The sequence below is a fragment of the Panthera leo genome, chromosome B2 (genome assembly GCF_018350215.1).
Source record: "Panthera leo isolate Ple1 chromosome B2, P.leo_Ple1_pat1.1, whole genome shotgun sequence".
In the NCBI taxonomy this organism is placed as follows: domain Eukaryota; kingdom Metazoa; phylum Chordata; class Mammalia; order Carnivora; family Felidae; genus Panthera; species Panthera leo.
The window spans coordinates 30,529,914-30,548,353 of NC_056683.1; the positions used below are offsets into that span (position 1 = coordinate 30,529,914).

General features: G+C 52.3%; 2 protein-coding genes across 2 annotated transcripts; both read right to left on the reverse strand.

The window, feature by feature from the left end:
* Positions 1-1,330: 1,330 nt before the first annotated feature.
* Positions 1,331-5,678, reverse strand: NEU1 (neuraminidase 1). Its single transcript, XM_042938311.1, has 6 exons — positions 5,429-5,678; positions 4,788-4,980; positions 3,806-4,068; positions 3,112-3,294; positions 2,757-2,979; positions 1,331-2,654 (listed from the first exon to the last, which is right to left on the reverse strand). Exons 1-6 carry the CDS (start codon positions 5,591-5,593, stop codon positions 2,428-2,430), a joined length of 1,254 nt encoding a protein of 417 aa, XP_042794245.1. The 5' UTR covers positions 5,594-5,678; the 3' UTR covers positions 1,331-2,427.
* A 368-nt stretch (positions 5,679-6,046) lies between these two features.
* SLC44A4 (solute carrier family 44 member 4) lies at positions 6,047-18,297 on the reverse strand. The gene is made up of 21 exons (XM_042938310.1): positions 18,242-18,297; positions 16,279-16,327; positions 15,648-15,721; positions 15,440-15,518; positions 14,541-14,640; positions 14,335-14,460; positions 14,116-14,176; positions 12,782-12,869; positions 12,618-12,701; positions 12,132-12,367; positions 11,926-12,025; positions 11,180-11,272; positions 10,810-10,912; positions 8,358-8,611; positions 8,181-8,275; positions 7,989-8,092; positions 7,804-7,877; positions 7,512-7,582; positions 7,310-7,404; positions 7,150-7,234; positions 6,047-6,273 (listed from the first exon to the last, which is right to left on the reverse strand). Exons 1-21 carry the CDS (start codon positions 18,273-18,275, stop codon positions 6,152-6,154), a joined length of 2,127 nt encoding a protein of 708 aa, XP_042794244.1. The 5' UTR covers positions 18,276-18,297; the 3' UTR covers positions 6,047-6,151.
* Between the last annotated feature and the right edge of the window lie 143 nt (positions 18,298-18,440).

Genomic DNA, 18,440 nt, shown 5'->3' on the forward strand with positions numbered 1-18,440 from the left:
ACATTGAGACATTTGATGAAATTTGCACGTTGACTGGGTATTAGATAATACCAGAGTTAGTTATGGGTGTGCAATGGCATTATGGTTACATAATAAAATGTTCCATTTTAAAGGGTGAGATACACACTCAAGAATGTAAGGGTGGAGGCACCTGGGTGGCTCAGTTTATTGAGTGTTTGACTCGATTTCAGCTCCGCTTATATTTCAAGGTCGTGGGATCCTTGTTGGGCTCCTTGCTGAATGTGGAGCCTGCTTAAGATTCTGTCTCTCCCTCTGCCCCTCTCCCCTGCTCTTGTGCATGAACTTTCGCTCTTAAAAAGAAAAAAAAAAAAAAAAAGGAAAAAAGGTAGGGATGAATGTCACAAGGTCTGATATTTGCTTCAAAGTATTTCAACAAAGAGGGGTGCCTGGGTGGCTCAATTGGTTAAGCATTTAACTCTTGGTTTTGGCTCAGGTCATGATCTCACAGTTTGTGGAATCAAGCTCTGTGTCAGGCTCGGTGTTAACAGTGCAAAGCTGGCTTGGGATTTTTCTCTCTACCTCTCTCTCTCTCTCTCTCTCGCTCAAAAAAAAAAAAAAAAAAATCAAAGTGAAAAAGAAAAAATAAGAAGCAAACGTTGGATACATAGGGTGTACACGGGGTTCATTAACCCATTTTCTCTACCTTTGTTTTCACAAATGTCTGTAAGTCAAAAAATTAAAGTATTACATTATTGACCACAAATTCTGGATAAAATATAACAAAATTAAATTACACCGTATCCTCATATACAGTGAGATTATTCCATTTTTTCACTTTTTCTGATGGAATGAATTATCCTAACATTTCTTAGAGAAGGAAGTTGAAAGTAAAATAAACTGCAACTGTATGTCAATGTGACCCTTATTCCTCAGTCTTTGACATTCTTTCATTTTTTAAAAATTTAAAAAAAAAATTTTTTTTTTTTAACATTTATTTATTTTTGAGACAAAGAGAGACAGAGCATGAACGGGGGAGGGTCAGAGAGAGAGGGAGACACAGAATCTGAAACAGGCTCCAGGCTCTGAGCAGTCAGCACAGAGCCCGACGCGGGGCTCAAACTCACATACCGCGAGATCGTGACCTGAGCCGAAGTCGGACGCTTAACCGACTGAGCCACCCAGGCGCCCCTCATTTTTTAAAATTTTTATTGAGGGAGCGGGGGGAGGGGTAGAGGAAAAGGGAGATTTTTTTTTTTTTTTTTTTTGAGAGAGAGAGAGAGAACATGAGCAGGAAAGGAAAGGAAACAGAGAGAGGAGAGAAGAATCCCAGGCAGGCTCCACATTGTCAGCACAGAGCCCAATGTGGGGCTTGAACTCATGAACCGTGAGATCATGACCTGAGCTGAAACCAAGAGTCAGGATGCTTAACCAATTGACCCACCCAGCGCCCCCTGAGTCTTTGAGATTCAGACCACCAAAGCTTATGTAGGCATTGTATTTTCTTTCCACATGGAGTAAAGGCATGGCTCTTCCACTCATGTGTTCAATAGCATCTGCCTTAGGATGGTGCTATTTTCTCAGGTAAATTGTCACAATGCTTATTTCTCTGCTGGGCTGGGCTGGCCTGGGAAAGGCTTTCCATCTGCATTTCACACACCTGCCCCTGGCTTGATGGAAGACAGTATCCCACTCCATCTCAGATATAAAACAGAGCAGATTGCTTAATATCTCATGGGGCTCCCCCTGCTACTCCTCATGACACCTATGAAGATGAATCTGTTTTTCTGTGATGAGGAAGATGTGAAAGGGAAAAGAGGATTTAACCGCCAAAGTGCTGCGACTTTCATGGGCAACAGCAGCTTCTTCCACAGAGCTCATTCCCAGCCTCTTACAAGTGTACGTGAAGAACACGCATCTGCATGGACAGAACCACAGAGACATTACAAGTGCTCACTCTCCTTCATTAAAAACGTTAAGTTTACAAATAGTTCAATTTATAAATAGTCTAGGTGGGTGGCGCACCTAGTTCTTTACCCTGAATCCAAATATTGCCCTTACAGTACTTTCACCAACCTGCTCCATAGCCAGTATCTTACCCTAAAGAGGAAGCTCAGCCTTCCCCAATTCCCTGAGTCCAAATATATTCAATTCCACAGGCCTACCTAACCCCGCCTAAAAAAAGGACCAATCACTGCCCTAGGAAGGCAAAAGGGGGTAGGGGGCCAGAGCCAGCAATGATGTGGAAGGGATGTGCTCCTAAGTGAGGGCAGGACACCCTGTATGGAACAAGCCAGGCTTGTAGTCCTAAAAGAGTGACTTCCCTGTCAAAGAGAAATCGATTTTGCAAAAGGCTACAGTCTACAGGCAGGTGGAACTGTCTTTTAGGCACCTCTAGCAGACCCGCTACGGGCCCATGGTTCTGAAGGCTGAGTCCAGGGCCTTCTACTCTGGTGGCAGGTGTACAGCTCAGAGTGTCCCATACACGCTGACTTTGGCCAGGGAGATACTCTCGGTGTACTGATTCCGGCCTTTCTCATACAGGACGTAGAGCTGGGGGGCCTGGTCCTTCCCGCCTACGTTGCCCTCCAGGGCTGCCAGTGAGGAGTAGCCACTGGGGCCTGGCCACAGCTGGACTGTCTCTTTCCGCCATGATGTACCATTGCTGAAACTCCAACGCAGGGTCAGGTTCACTCCTGGGGAGGGCAGCAGAGTCAGAAAAAGGAGGGTCTGTGGCCACACCCTCTCTAGATAAAAGGGGCTCCCCTGACGACCCCCCGCCCCCAACAGACACTCACGGAACTCTGGATGGGCTGGATTGGAGAAGAAGACAATGCCGGAGCTGGTGGCTACAGCTCCTGCAGCTACCACAGGGTCCACAAGCTCAGGGTCGAAGGTCACATCGCGAGGCCGTATGGTATCACAGGCATCGTAGCTGCGGAGGACAATTCGGCAATGGCAGTGGTAGTTGTTCTGGTTCCGGGCGTTGATGACGACTGAGCCATCTGGGAGCTCATAGGGCTGAAGAGAGGGAAAATGGCTTCAGGAAGACCCAAGGAAGGGGGCAGGGCAAATCCTGGGTCTGTGAGTGAAATGGTGCTCTGGAGGGCAGGGCCTGTGGAGTGGGTGGGGAATAGCCCATGGACTCCTGACCTGGCACTCATCAGGGTTGAAATCGTTTTCCCGCTTGGGCTGGCCATAGGGGATGCCGCTGACCCCACTGCCATAGCGCCAGGTGGCACCGTGATCATCACTGAGGAGGCAGAAGACCCCATCCCGCTCCAGTGTCCCATGGCCACACACGATGAGGCGGCCCTTCTGCGGCTCCCGCTGTTTCTGTGGGAAAGGAAGCTGGATGTCACTGAGGGAGACACTGTAGAGGCTCACAGGTAGAGAAGGAGAACCCATCACCTCCTAAGTGTGAGAATACATCTGGTCCTCTTCAATTCTGTCCTTGGTACTGAGGGTCCCAGGAGGATCCCATAAGTATCCACTGCCTGAATTAAGAAACTCTTGCAGAATAAGCTCCTTTAGGACATCTAGGGTATACACCGGATAGGTTGTGCATCAAACAAGGGGGTCCAGCCACAGAGGTGTATGGGAGCTTAAACCCATGCTTGGTGTGCTCACTCACCAAGCTGTGTACAACCCCCAAATGGGAAGACAATGGCAAAATTCTATCTTTCCTCAGGAGGGGGTTCCTCCCAGGATGCCCCTTTCTTCCAAGGAATCCCATCTAGGAGAAAATCTGACTTCATAAGTCCTTCTCCCTGGGAAAAAGTCTAATTGGGGGCATCTTCCAGACTCTCCAAAAGGCAGCCCCCTCCACCCATCTCAGGATAGAGACCTGAATGCCTGAGCCTGGTCCGGGGGCAAACATCTCGGTGCCAATATCCAAGGAGAGGTTCCGGGGAGGGCTCCAGGAAACACCATCATCTTTGCTCCACACCAACATAGTGGAGGCCACCTGGCAGCCAGCCTTGTGAGCACAGAGGGAATAGAAAAGAAACACCACTCCTGTCTCCATATCGTTCACCACTGCCCCCAGGTTCAGCCCATCCGGGGTGTCCCCATCATCTACAATGAAGGCTGTAGGAGACCATGTGCTGCCTAAAGAAAAAAGAGAAGAAATCCAGGGTGAGCACTCGAAGCCTTTTCTACCTCTCCCTGTTAATTTCCACCTCTTGCTAGGGCTCTAAGGCCTTAGAATGGCCCCAGAGCCCTAAAAACCTGCCTCCCCCACCCCCACCTTACGTGTCTGACCTTATCTATTCTACCCTTGCTCACTCCATCCTATCCCACAAGCTCCTTCTCATTCCTCAAATAGTTTTCTCCTGGAGAAAAGCCACAGGCTTGTGACATCTGCCTGGTACACTCTTCCTCAGGGTTACTCTCACCTTCTTCACTCAAAAGTCACCTATTTAAAATTGCAACCAATCTGCAACATCTTGTTTTATTTCTCTCCATTATATTTATCCCTTTCCAATACAAAAAATAAACTTGCCTATTTATTATGCTTATTGTCGGTCTCCCCACAGACAATATAAGCCCCACGAGGACAGGGATTTTTGGTCTACTTTGTTCACAGCCATACTCACACAACCTAGAACAGTTTCTGTATATAGCAGGTGCTCAATAAATTTTGAATGTTCAACCCTAGGTGATTACAATTTCCAGATCACTGCTCTGTACTGCTTCCCTCCTTAAGTCCCCTCAGGGACTCAGGCCTCGAGCCTTCCCAGAGGTCCTATGTCAAGAGCCCTTGGGCAGGTCAGTCTCCCCACCCATCCAGCCTAACACCAGCACTTGCCACTCAGGAATCTTTATACCTTGGTCCAAGGACCTACGAAGAGCAATGAACTTGGCCCCCTCATCCGATGTGGACATTTTTCTGGCCTCAGCAAAGGCAAGGAGAGTGCCCTGAGGAGTGGTTGTGATGAGCGGAATTCGGAAGGTGTGCACAGAACCGATCTGCCTCCCGCTTACCCACAGCAGCTGCTCCATGGTCACCAGCGGCTGAACCTGCGAAGGGAGGAGGAAGGATCAATACAAATTTGACTTCAGGTTTTAGGACGGTTGAATAGTGGCTCCGAGTCGAGTGTCCCTGGGAAAGACGGGGTGCTGGGAATCAGAGTGGGAGGGGGTGTGTGTCCTAGAATAAGGAAGGGGAACCTGAGGACAGTTTGGAACAAAGCTGGGGGCTCGGAGCGGGGGAAGGGCTCTGAGGGGAGAAGGAACCTTCTGGGAGGTTGGAGGTGGAGAAGGAGCTGTAATGAAGAGGAGACTCAGAGGGCAAGAGGACAAGGACCCGTTGAGGAAGAGGGGTTGGGAATGGATGGAGGAAACGGGGTCCGAGAGCGGCGGGAGAGTCCCTCGGAGGAGAGGGATCTCAGCAGCCCGCGTCCCGGGGGACGCTGGATACAGACCACCCGCGTGGGTCGGGGATGGGGATATACGAGGGGAGACTCACCAGGCTGAAGTCATTCTTTGCCCTAGCGCCAGATTCTGCCAGAGACAAAAGCAGCAGGAAGATGATCGTGGCCAATACCTGAACTCTACAGCCTCCCCAGAACCCCGGCATCCGCGGGTCCCCGGGTCTGCCCAGGAGCACTTGTCCGGCTCGATCCGCCATCATCTCTCCCCGGGCAGCCAGACCCAAGCCCCCTGGGTTAGACGCGGGCTGGCGTCTGTCAGCTGACCGGGCCCTTTAAATGCTAGCTATTCCCTCCCCACCACCCCCACCCGTCCCGAGTCGAGCCACCTGCCGCACTTCCGCGACTCTAATTGGCTGACTCCTCTCTCTGACTCCCCACATGACCTTTTAGCGCCTTGGAGCTGGACCCTCCAATTGGCTCTTTCTGAAGCCCCAGAGCCTGTGACCTGGACTTCATCCCAGCTTATTGGCTGGGATGAAGAAGAGGCTGGCATCATTCCGCAGGAACCTTTTGATTGGCCGTGGCACCGGGGAGCGTCATGGGGGCGGAGCCTATTTTAAAGGGCTAGTGGCGAAAAAAAAAAGCGACCAAAAAAAGGACTGCATGTCATGGAGGGAATGAAAGTCTCAGACTTTTTGAGAAAACAAAATATCAACCTTTAATAAATTTTTTTAAACTACAAAATCGAGATCTGGAAGGAGGGGTGAGGCTGGGAGGCTGTACAGGAGGGGTGCAGCCCTGAATCAGGGCCGCATCTTTCATTTCTTCCTCTTCTTGTCCCCCGGGAGCGCTTCGTTCTTCTTGCCTAGAATCTTCAGAAGGGCTGTGGGCATGTAGTACGGCTTGTTCAGGGAGCCGTCATTCCTCTCCAGGTCTTCCACTGAGCCGCAACACAGACCGTTAGAGCGGACCCTCTGGGGCCACCCCACTCCCCGGGAAAATCAGGGAAGACGAGACAAGCTGCCTGGTTTTAGGCTGCAACGCCACGGGCTGTTCTTTTCGGGTCAGGTTTTGTAACCTACTGGGTAGGTTATATAATTTGTTTCTCATCGGTAAAGTGTGATCAATAATATTTCATAGCGTGGTAACGCTAACAACAACAACAACAACAACAACAACAAAATGCATGTCAATCGGGTATTACAGATTGGAGTAGGTACTAAATCTTGAATGTAGAGTTGACCCTTGAGCGACACATGGGCTAAGGGGCGCTGACCTCAGTGCAGTCAACAATCCACCTATGACTTTTGATTCCCCAAATTTAATAGCCTACTGTTGATCCAAAGTTGGACTGATAATATAAACAGACAAGACATATGTTGTATGTTATATATACTGTGTATTGTATTCTTACAATAAAATAACCTAGGGAAAAAATGTTAAGAAAATCCTAAGAAAGAGAAAATACATTTACAGTATTGTACGGTATTTATCAAAAAGAATCCACACTTAAGTTGATCTGTGGAGTCCAAACCTGTGTTGCTCAATGGTCAACTGTATGTAGGAGGGTAAGAAAATCCCCACTCACTACAGCCATCTGCTGGGAAGTCTTTTGTGACTAACTTCTAGTTAGGGAAGGGTACCAGAGTCCTCTCCCCTGAAATGTTCTTTCTTGGGGGACCCTGCCAATTAGCAAACTAGCAAAGTTGTTGTTAACTAGCAAAATTGCTGTTTCTAAAAGCACCAGGTCTCCAAAAAACCCTAAATAATCTGGCACCTTGAAATTTGGGAGAACTGGTAGAGGGTGTCTACTTACAGAAACAGAGAAAGAGTGTGTCCACACACATGCCAAAAACACTGAAGAAGCCGTTGGCGATGACGTAGGCTCCCAGGATGGAGACCTGGAAGATACAGGACGTGTTAGACTTCCTTTGGGGGGTTGCTGGACCGCAAGGCAGAGCCAGGGAATCACTCACCATGATGGGCAGCCAGTAATAGTTGAGGGAGGGGCTCTCAAAATTTGTGCCCAGCCCCTGGATTCGACCGGTGAAAAAAAAGAAGGACAGGACCCCTGTGGGAGAGGTCTGGAGGTCAGTGTCATCCCTTCTCTGAGGTCACCTGTTTGGCTGCCCTGTGCCCCTGCCCTTTGTGCCTGTAACTCCCAGCCCTGGTTCTTACCAACACCTCCAACCACCAGCAGCTTCCCAAAGAACAGCAGCAAGTCTGTAACTTTGTCCAGAACGACCACCCTGTATGGCAAGTTGGGGTGGGTCGGGCATGAGGGAACTGGCAGAGTTAGAAATGGGACTGGCTATATAAGTTGCTGTGTCAGATGTAAAACGAAAATTGGTCACATTTGAAGATGGATGGAGGCAGCAGAACATTAAACCAAGCTCGAGGCCCTCTGAGCACAGCATGCCCAGGAACCCGGCCTTGGGTGGGAGATCATGGGGGTGGGGGACAACCTGACCTGACAATGTTCCGCATGAGCAGCATGAAGGCATTTTTGGCTGAGACACAGAAATTCTTCCCGTAGATGGCAATCTGAGTGAGGTCGAAAGATCAGAGTTACCTGTGCACAGCTTACCTGGGCCAGGGCAGGGGCCTGGGCCAAGGGACCCCAGAGCAAGGGGCTGCTTGTGTAGGAGGGCTTACCATGATGTAGGCATTGCGGTTTAGGAACTTGATAAACTTCTCCAGGCACCAGAGGCAGCACTTAAAGCAGCACATGATGCAGCGGGCCACAGGGTTCTGGGCTCCTGGGAGTAAAGGGGAGCGGGGGGGGGGGACGACTTATGTTTGGTCACTGGCCCCTGACAGCCGCTCCCCAAGGGGCTAGCTGCTCACCTCTCAGTTTGTTGTCAATGTACTCCAAAACGACCCGGGCTATCTGCACAAGGGTCAGGATGAGGGCTCCAAAGGCTAGCGACCCAGTGTGGTATCTGCAGAGGGGTTAAGTAGAGGCAGCTCCAGGACCCCTGGACTCCCATGCTCACAATTCCCAGCTCCCTGCCCCAGGCTTACCGGAGTGTGCGGATGAAGGCAGAGATCAGGGGGAAGGTGGGGATGTCCCGACGCTTGTCCAAGGCCCAGTAGAAGGAGGCAAAAGCCCCAGCCAGGACACACTGGCCCAGGGCCAGTACCCAGTTGAGGGTCCAGAATAGCCCAAGGACCCCATAGATTTGCAAGTTGAAGAGAGAACGCTGGACCAGACCCGTGGATGAGTAGCTCTGGAAGATGCACATCAGTCCTGGGCATGAGGAGTTCACGGGTTGGGCCTGGGGGTGACAGAGTAGAGTCATTCCCAGCCAACTCCTGCCACTCCCAGAGTAGCAGCCTCCCTGAACTGGGGAAGCCATTTCCTTCCAGAAGATTCTTCTCCAGGTTCAAATTGGGTTCAGATTGCCTATCATGTGAGAGTAATTAGTTTTCCCTCAGTCTCCATATGGACACAAGAGCATCCAGGCCTCGTGGGCTGAGCCTTAATGGCGTGAAGGCAGTGTGACCAGCACCTTGGCACCCAATCAGCAATCCCCTCTAAAATAGCCTCTGCAACTTCCACTGAATGCTTTCTAGCGAAAATGAACATACTGGGTATTAGCTGGTATTAAGGAATCATTGCTAACCTTGTTGGGTATGATAGTGGTATAGTCGTTATGCTTTTTAAAAATCCTTATCTGTTGCGGCACCTGGTGGGCTCAGTCAGTAGAGCATGTGACTTTTTTTTTTTTTTTTTTTTTAAATTTTTTTTTCAACATTTTTTATTTATTTTTTTTTTTGGGACAGAGAGAGACAGAACATGAACGGGGGAGGGGCAGAGAGAGAGGGAGACACAGAATCGGAAACAGGCTCCAGGCTCCGAGCCATCAGCCCAGAGCCTGACGCGAGATCGTGACCTGGCTGAAGTCGGACGCTCAACCGACTGCGCCACCCAGGCGCCCCGAGCATGTGACTTTTGATCTTAGGGTCAAGCCTCACATTGGGGGGTAGAGATTACTTTAAAAAAAAAAAAAAAAAAAAAAAAAACCCCGGGGTGCCTGGGTGGCTCAGTCCAACTCCTGCTCAGGTCATGATCTTGTGGTCCGTGAGTTCAAGCAGCGCATCAGGCTCTGTGCTGACAGCTCGGAGCCTGGAGCCTGCTTCAAATTCTGTGTCTCCCTCTCTCTCTCTGCCCCTCCCCCACTCATGCTCTGTCTCTCTCTCTCTGTGTCAAAAATAAATAAAAACATTAAAAAAAAAAAAGAGTCCTTATCTGTGGAGATCCATCCTGATGTGTCTACAAGTGAATTGGCGCTCATGTCCAGAATTTACCTTTAAAAACTCCAGAAAAAAAGAATTGCAGGGGTGGGGAGGAATGGATGAAACAGGACAGTGGGAAGTTGAGGGTTTGTGTGTGTTTGAAAATTTCCATGATAAAAAGTAAGAAACTGAAATTTAAAAACCACCCTGTCCAGCAAATGTGACAAAAATCTTGATAATTGCTGAAATTGCTCAGTGTATGTTTGAAATTTTATAAGAAAATAAACTACTTTGCCCTTTGTGTGGCTTTGTGTCAGTCTCTGCTGCTAGATCCTGAGCAAGTCGAAAGCAAGAACCAGGTCATTTGCAGCTTTGCATACCTAGTGCCTGGCACATGGTGGGTCCTCCCTAATGTAAACCAGTCTCCCTCCCCTTTTATAGAGTGAGCTGATGCCTGTGCGTCCCAGCTCAGATGAGTTGGCCACATGAAAGCTCTGAGGACAGCAGATTGCGGGCAGTTCAGTGCCACTTTCTGAGAGCCTGCAGGGAGTGTGGGGAAGGCCGAGTCCCACCCGCCTCTTGCCTAGGGTGCCGCCATGTTCCCAGGGAGAAAGACTTCAAAAGACTAAGCAAAACTGGAGCACCTGGGTGTCTCTGTCGGTTAAGTGTCACACTCTTGATCTCAGGGTCATGAGTTCAAGTGTTGCACTGGGCCCCGTGCTGGGCTTGAACCCTATCTAAAACAAAAACAACTAAACAAAAACGCATCTACAACTGTCAGCTCTTATCAGGTGCCAGACATTGTTCAAAGCACTTTATGTGCCCAATGTTGTTTAATCTTCTCAGCTACCCTGAGGACAGATATTAGGATTATCTCCATTTTACAGATGAATGGACTGAGACTGGAGACTGAGTAGCTAATGTCCTCCTGGCAGAGGCAAGTCCAGGGGAGGAGTGGGAAGTGCTGGTAGCCAGCTTTCCCAGGGCCAGTATGCCTTCTCTTCCAGCCTCAGTTTCCTTCTCTGAATAAGGAGGTAGCTCGGCAGGAGTACTGGATCTGGAGTCCAGTGCTGGCTCCCTTTCTGGCTCTGCTGGGGACCTGTTGTGTGACCTTGAGTGAACTCCTTTTTCTCTCTGGTCCTCAGTCTCTGCTGCACAATGAGGGATTTGGAGCAGTTGGCCCCTAAGGTCACTTCACCCCCATGGATGCCTCCATGTCCACCCTAAGTCCCCTCACCATGGGGTTGCATGATGTATTCATTTGCACTTTCTCGCAGCTGGGCAAACTGGCGTTGGGTGCCCAGAGGACATATTGGGGTTGCCCCGATGTGGCCAGGTACCCAGAGGGGAGTCAAGGAAAGCATAGTCACATGGCGGTCTGTACAGGTCTCCTCCTCAGAGACCCATTCCCAGGTACTTGTGCAGGTCGTTCACTGCACAAAGGATTGGAATTCAGCCTGGGCTCACTCCTTCAACTCTGTCCAGGGGCAGGCCTGTGTCTGCCCAGGGGAAGGGGCACCTTCTTCCAATTGCACTAAGGCATTTTATAGGTGAGTATTGCCCCTCCCCTCCCCCCAGGAGGACCTGGCCATGTGAACAAAGGATACAGGGCGGTCATGGCCCAGTAGACAATGCAGATGAGCAGGAGGACAAAGGTGACCAGCGGGTAGAACATGGTAGACATCATGTGCCCCACAGCCCTGTAGGAAGGTAAGAATAGTCTACCAGCATGGCCCCGGTCCCCAGCCCCCACCCAGCTTCTCATGGGGCTGACCCTGGCAAGGTCCCCACCTCTGTCCTTGCCAGGGTCTGCTCTGTCCCCCCAGGCTGGGCACATAGGAGGTGCTAATTGAACAAACTGAATTGAATGAATCAGGCGCTAGGGACCCTTGGAGGAAATTAGAATCACAGAGAAGACATCTGGGCAGCTTCTGGGAGAGTAAGGGAACAGGGTCCTCAAAGTATGGTCTCTTGATGGTCCTAGTTGGGAAAAAGCTGCTACTTCTCCTCCGTGTGTCTGGGCTCCTGCTGGGCTCCAGCCCATCAACCGCAACCACCACCACCGCAGCTAACACTCAATCCTCCTAATGAAGGGTCTGCTTCACGTTCTGGGAACCTGACAAGACACTAACTCACTTAATCCTCATGATAACCCTACAAAGTAAGAACTATTATTACCCCCATTTTATAGATGGGCAAACCGAGTCTCAGAAAAACGGAGTCAAACGGCAGTGTTAACCACTGCATACTTCTGCCCTTCCCCTCCAGGGCTCCCTGCCACCTTCCCAGAATTGCCGTTCCATGCCTGCACCCCCCGTCCTCTGCCCCACCTCCCTCCCAGACAGGCCCTGACTTGCTGGCCTCCTTCAGGAGGGCGATGGCGATGCGAATCCGCTGCCGCAGGAAGATGAGCATTAGCAGCAGGATGCCTTCAAGCACAGCCAGCACGATCACTGAGGGCGGAGAGGGGGCAGAGGGGCCTCCGTCAGGCCCAGGGCTCAGCATGGCCCGGGGCAGCCCTCAGGTGGCTGGAAGTCCAGAGGTGGGTAGGGCACTCACAGGCCACCAGCCAGGTCTCCTGGACATTGCGGTAGGCGCTGAGGTTGGTGGTGATGCCCTGCTGAGTGATGGAGGCGCCCTTGTCCCGCAGCACTCGGTACTCCATCCAGCAGTGGTAGATGCCATATGCCAGCACGCCCAGCACCCCGAGGATCAGCACCAGCACCAGGGGCCCGGCCACCAGGCGCAGAAGCAGGATAAACAGCAGGCTCAGGACCAGAGCCACACCTAGGGCACTGGAGGCAGGGTGAGGTAGTTGAGGGTCAGACCTCAAATCTTCTCCCCTTCAGAGGCCCCCAAATGCCTCACATGCCCAATGTCCCCAGAGGTTAGTCCCCCTATCTCTTATAAATCTTGGTGGGTTTGGGGACAGGGGCCCCGGCTCCTTCGCCCCTGTCCAAAGTTTCTGTTTCAGACATTAGGGTCGGGGACAGAGGATCGGGGAGGGCAGAAGGGAAGGAGTGAGCAGCGGAATCGGTGACTCACACAAGAATCCAATACCAGGATTGGGCAAAATCTTCAAAGATCTTAACACTGATGTCACGGGCATTGAGGCTGTCAAGAAGACCACTGTTGGGGAGAGACAGAGTCAGAGGGGTTGTGTGCGGGAGGGGTGTAGGACAGAGATGTGGGGGCAGGAGGATGCCCACCTGATTCCCTGGGAGATGGAGGTGTTACTGGAAATCCCTGGGAGTTCAGGTGGAGTACTGTTCAACAGTGGAAGGCAACGCCCCAGAGCTGGAGGGAGAGAGCCGGGGCTCCTGGGTGGGAGGGCCCAGAGCTTTGCCTTTGAAAGCCTCTGGCCTCCACCCAGCCCCCTAGTGGGCTTAGGGAAGGGAGGAGAGGTGGGCTTTGCTGCTCCCCACTCTCACCCTCCCTCCAGCTGCTCTTGACTCCCCAGCCAAAAGAGAGCTCATGCCCCAGGGAGCCCAGTCCAGGCTTCCTTCTCTGTCTCTGAATACCCCCTTCCCCCACCTCCTTGCCGCTCCTGGGTTCAGACCCTAATTTCCTCTGGCCTAACTCTTACACTCCACCCCAACCTTGCCACCCTTCCACCCACCCTCTACGTGGGTGCTAGGGAGACCATGCCTCACCATTACAGGGCTCTAGGTCATTCTGCTGCTCAGACACTTCTAGGAGCTCTGCCCAGGAGTGCCCATGCTCCCTGGCCAGGCTTCAAGGCCCCCACCGGCTGAGCTCAGCCCAGTTTCCCCTCACCTCTGTGCTTCTGCTCTCCCTGCTCCTCTCTCTGAATGTTCTCCCTCCAGAAATCCCTTCCATCTCACCTCTTCCAGGAAACCTTCTGACCCCTTCCCCATCTCCTGATGCATGTATCATGTGCCTACAGAGGCATGTATCTCCATCCTCACAATGACTTTGGCCGGCAGGCTGGCTTTGACATTTACATTCTTAAGATGAGGAAACAAAGCTCAGAGAGGATACGTAATTGGCCCAAGACCATACAGCTGGAAAGTGCTGGAATCCAGATCTGATTTGGAGCATTCATTTGAGATACTTTTTATAGCATCTATATTGAGAATCAGATATCTTTTCTCATGTTATAATTAAAGTTTTTTCTCTTAAAAAATAACATGTACTATTGGAAAAAAGAACATATAGGAAGAATGAAAAAGTTGACTGTGATCCCACCACCTGGCCACGTTTGCTTGTACGTTCGAATGGACATCCGGTCTATTTCTGATTCTCGGGCAGTGTCTTTGTGAACACCTCTGATCTCTGTACCTAAAACGTAGCTCAAGCTGGGAGCAGTTTCATCTGCCCTGCGTCTATCTGGGTGCCTGGTGCACAACAGACACAGGGTCTGTCTGTAGGGTCCTGCTGCACAGGAAGATCAAGACCTGGTGCTGATTCCAATTCTGTCACGCAAGCTGTATGACTTGGCTCTCTCTGGGTCTGCCCTCCTCACCTGAGCAATAAAATCATAGGACTAGAGGATGCCTGAGGAAGGAGCACAGCTTCTCACCTGGAGCGGAAGGGAGGAGGAAACTGGGGCAGAGCTCTTGTTGCAGGCTTTGGATCACTGGCTGGGGGTGGGGGGAGGACATACAGACACACACAGAGCAGGATGAAGGAGTGAGCTCCCTCATCACCACCACCACCGTAATCACCTACCCAACTCCTCCTCACCCCCACCCATGTGCTCCCCCTTGACCACAGCGATGACATTGGAGGCAGCTCTCACCATGTCCCAGGGCACCCCTGGCAGACAAAAGTTCCTGTTTGCAGTGTAGAAGACCTCCCCAACCTTCTGTGAGAACTGGTTTACTTCCACGGTCCATGCGACCTCTGGGCAGGAGGACACGCATACCTGGGGGCAGAGAGCATGCTGAGGGGCTGGTACCCAGACCCTGGGGGAGATCTGGGCAGAGGCAGGTCCCAGGCTCTGACCTGGGGTGTGGGACACTGCAGGCCGTTCTCAGCCACCGTGATGATGTTGGTGGTCAGGACGCAGCTGAAGATGTTGAAGTAGAGAAGATACGGTTTATCTCTGCAGGAGGGAAGGAAGTGTGGGCATCAGGGCCTGGTCAGGTGTGCGGAGAGGGGAGGACTGCCAGGGCTGTGTCTCAAGAGTACAGTGGGCCCAGCCGGGGGGGCGGGGTGGGGCAGGTCCATACCATGAGACACACCACGGAGCTCCTGCCCTTAGGAAGCTCAGGCTAGGGAGATACAGGGGCCACCCAGAAGATTTCCCAGAGTTAATGGAACATCGAAATTGCTAACAAATGATTAAGAGGTTTATGACCTTGAGCAAGTCATTTAACTGCCCACTGCCTCAATTCCATCAGGTGTAAGATGATAGTACCTACTTCATAGGGATTAAATGAGTTTGTGTGGGCAAAGTACGCTGCCTGGAACATAGCACACACTGTAACTGCTCAGGTTTTATTATTTACTGAAAGTTTCCTGCATGAGGAACTGATGGCATCGCTTGGGGGATCACCCTTGTGTTTCAGATGAGGAAATCAAAGCTCAGAGAAGTTGAGTACCTTGCCCAAGGCCATACAACCAGAACTTATTAGCCTGGTTGGGGATTCAAACACCAAACTCTGAACTTGAAAATCCATGCACTTAACCATGACTCCGCCTCCTATTTTGGGGGGGCAGAAATCAGAAGCCAGGTGCCCAGGATTGGAGGCTGCTCAACATGGCCTAGAGTGGTGAGATTCAGGAAGGGTGGTGGGGGGTGGGCAGCAGAGGAAGGCTCTGGAGCTTGAGTGTTGGGGTTCTCTGCCCACCACCCACCTCACCTCCTCCTTTGTGTCCCCTTTTCCTTCCTTCATACTCACTTGTTGGCCCCCACCCCGCAGTAGGCCCCAGTAGAGTTCCTGGGGTAGAGGACCTGCCGGGGGTCTCCGTACACCCAAGCTGGAAGCAGATGCAGAGATGAATCACTGGAGGGAGGGACTTTCGGGGGCGGGGAGGAGCCATGGGGATGGTCCCTCCCCAGGTTATTGTCCCAGCCATGGCCCCAGCACAGCGTAGCTGGAAACTCACCCACGATCCCCACCACGATGTAACCCAGAATGAAGAGAAGGAAGAGGATACAGCAGACGATATCTGTACAGCTCCTGGGAGAGAAGTGGGAGAAGTTTTTGGAGAGGGGATGTGGGGAGTATGGTCTGGAGGAGTCACGGGCTGGAGAGTGGGGGGATGTTGGAGGGTGGGTACGTTTTATTTTATTTCTTTAAGAAAACCTCTCACAAGGCATCAGGAAATAAATAAGAAGCACTTGTTTCCATTTGTCGGGGCAGGGGCCACAAAAGAACAAAATACCATTTTTCTCGGTGAGTAAACTTTCTTCTGAAGTATGACACAGAAAAGTACACAACTTGTAAGTGCTCAGCTGGATGAATTTTCCCAAAAAGCAAAGGCCTGTGTAGCCAGCTCCCAGGTCAAGAAACCAGGTGAAGACTATCACTAGCACCCCAGAAGCCCCCGTGTGCCCCCTCCAGACACAAGAATCCCCCCAAGGGCCCCATTCTCTTGAGGCAGGAGTTTTGTTTCCTTCTTTCTTTCTTCTTCTTCTTTTTTTTTATAAGCTTTTTACCAATATTTCAGCAAATACAAAGCAAAACCAACCTCCTCCCCCCTCCCCCCACCAGTTGGGGCAGTGCCCAGAACTCACCTGTTCTTGATGGGACCTCGAAAGGAGGGGTCATACTTGGCTGGTTTCCCTGAGGGGCACAGGGAGGAGTGCAGTGTGAGACCCTGAGTGAATGTCTCTTCCCATCTCCTGTCCCTCCCACATCCTCCCTTACAGCATTATCCTACCCTGGCCCAGGATCCTTCCTGGGCCTCAGGAGTTTGCGGGGAGACGGACAGGGGCAGGGCTGACTGGAGAGGAAACTGGAGAGCAGGAGAGGTAGGATCAAGGCCTGGTCAGCAGCCTGACTGCTTACCATGAATTCTACCAAGGTGGCCTTGGAGGGAGGGGAAAAAGGGGCCTTAACAGGTTCTTTCCAGCTCATACCTCAAGGCTGGCAGCCAGGGAAATAGCCTTTGCTTTCTGTCCCCATCCTGGCCCTTTTCTCTTGTGTCTCCCTATGGCTGGGATGTGGGACTCTGAGTTAAGCCATCTCAGTGGCTCTCATGCCCCAATCCTTATCCCTTTCCCCTCCCTGTACCCAGTCCAGGGTGGGCACAGGTCTAGAGCACCTCAGGGAGGTCACAGCCCCTCCCCACAGCTGCCCCAGGCCCTACCTCCACCCTCTGGCCCAAGGCCATAGGGAAAGAGCCAAAGGCATTAACTCCTGCAGGGCCGGGGCATGGACGGCCCCTGTAAACCCTGATCCCCAGGCTCCTGCCAGTCTCTGGACGAGCGGTGGACGAGCGGTCAGGGTGACACCTGAGCCTGGCAGTTGAGATTGTGGCCGTTTGAGATTGTGGCCATGTCCTGTTCCTGGTCCTCCCTGAGTACACACAGGGAGGAGCTGGGGCCAGGCAGCTTAGGGTCCTGTGTGGGCACAGAGGAGGGAAGGGTTGGGCAAGAGTGTGGGAAGGGGTGGGATCTGTTGCTCTGGACTCTGTCCCTCCATGGCTCTCGGATATGAGATCAATGATTGACCCAAAGCTGCTCCAGGAAGTTGACCGGGGAGTCCTTACTGCTCCTTCCCCTAGCGTGCTTAGGAACTCAAGCTATGCCTCTGGGAGGCCCCTCCCTTGGGGTTCCCTCCCCTCCAGACCAGGAGCTCAGACCCCCAAACCCCAAGGGACCCCTGCAGGCAGGCTCCGAGCCCTTACTGCTCACAGGGGTCCCAGAGGCTGTGTCCCAGTTTCCTCTCCTCTCAGACTGCCCCCCACCCCTAATCTTAGGGGTCTCTGGGACAGGCTCCTAGCCCCTGTTCCTTATGGAGATTCTGCAGATAGGCTCTCTACTTCCTCTCCCCTCAGACCCTACCATTCTCAGGAACCTCTCAACCCCCTGCCTGGATCTCTCATGATACCCTGAGAAGGCTCCCCCTCCTAACAGAGACCTCAGGGGCAGGCCGTGGCCCCTTCTCCACAGAGATCCATAGCCGTAACTCCTCATAGGGACCCCCAAACACACCCCAGTCCTGCTGTCACTGTTCACAGAGACTCTGGCAGGCAGACCTCTAGTACCTTTTCCCCTCAGAGACCCCAGAGTCCAGGCTGGAACTCCTCCTCCTCACAGGGACCCCATTCCTCCAGATGGGGGCCAGACCCCGGCCTCACCACAAGCTCTGCAGCACATAGACCCTCCCAGTCCCTGAGCCCCATCCTTCTGCTCAGGCCCCTGACCCTGCCTCCTTCCCTTCAGGCTTTGCTTCCCAGGGCCCTGCCCTGCGGGACCCAGATTCCACATCTAACTTCTCATGGTGACCCCAGCTTCACTCCCCAAAGTCTCCTCAGCAAAGGCCCCAGGCCCCTAAACCCAATCCTCTTCGCAGGACTCTGGTTCTACTTCCTCCCATCAGCTCTTTTCTGGGCCCTCCCTTCAGGGACCCAGAACTCCACTCAGCTCCTCTCGGGGCCAGCCCCAGCCATCATTCCCCTAGAGCAGGCCCAGGCTGGCCTCCCCTCCCTCTGAGGGTCCCGGGCCTCTACCCTAGCCTTGCCCTCAGACTCACCATAGGCCTCATCCCCGTCCTGTTTTCCCCCCATGGCTCAGTCTCCAGAGTGATTGGAGCCAGGGAGACCTAGCAGCTCACCTGCCGCCCGCCCCGCCCTCCCACACGTCACAGCCCCACCTCCGCCTATGGTCCTGACACATTCTAGTTCCTCCTTCCAACTCCGTGCCTGGGCAGTGCCCTGCTGGAGGGCTGGAAG

Bases quoted from the DNA above. Each gene is read 5' to 3' on its own strand.
- SLC44A4 (XM_042938310.1), bottom strand. From the start codon at position 18,275: ATGGGGGGAAAACAGGACGGGGATGAGGCCTATG. The intron at 11,273-11,925 runs GTCAGGGCCTGT...ACCTTCCTACAG, and splicing joins CTCCTGAAGGAGGCCAGCAA to GGCTGTGGGGCACATGATGT. The intron at 8,276-8,357 runs GTAAGCCTGGGG...ACCCCTCTGCAG, and splicing joins GCCTTCATCCGCACACTCCG to ATACCACACTGGGTCGCTAG.
- NEU1 (XM_042938311.1), bottom strand. From the start codon at position 5,593: ATGATGGCGGATCGAGCCGGACAAGTGCTCCTGGGCAGACCCGGGGAC. The intron at 4,981-5,428 runs GTGAGTCTCCCC...CTCCCTTCGCAG, and splicing joins CAAAGAATGACTTCAGCCTG to GTTCAGCCGCTGGTGACCAT. The intron at 4,069-4,787 runs GTATAAAGATTC...TTTTTTCTTTAG, and splicing joins TCGTAGGTCCTTGGACCAAG to GCAGCACATGGTCTCCTACA.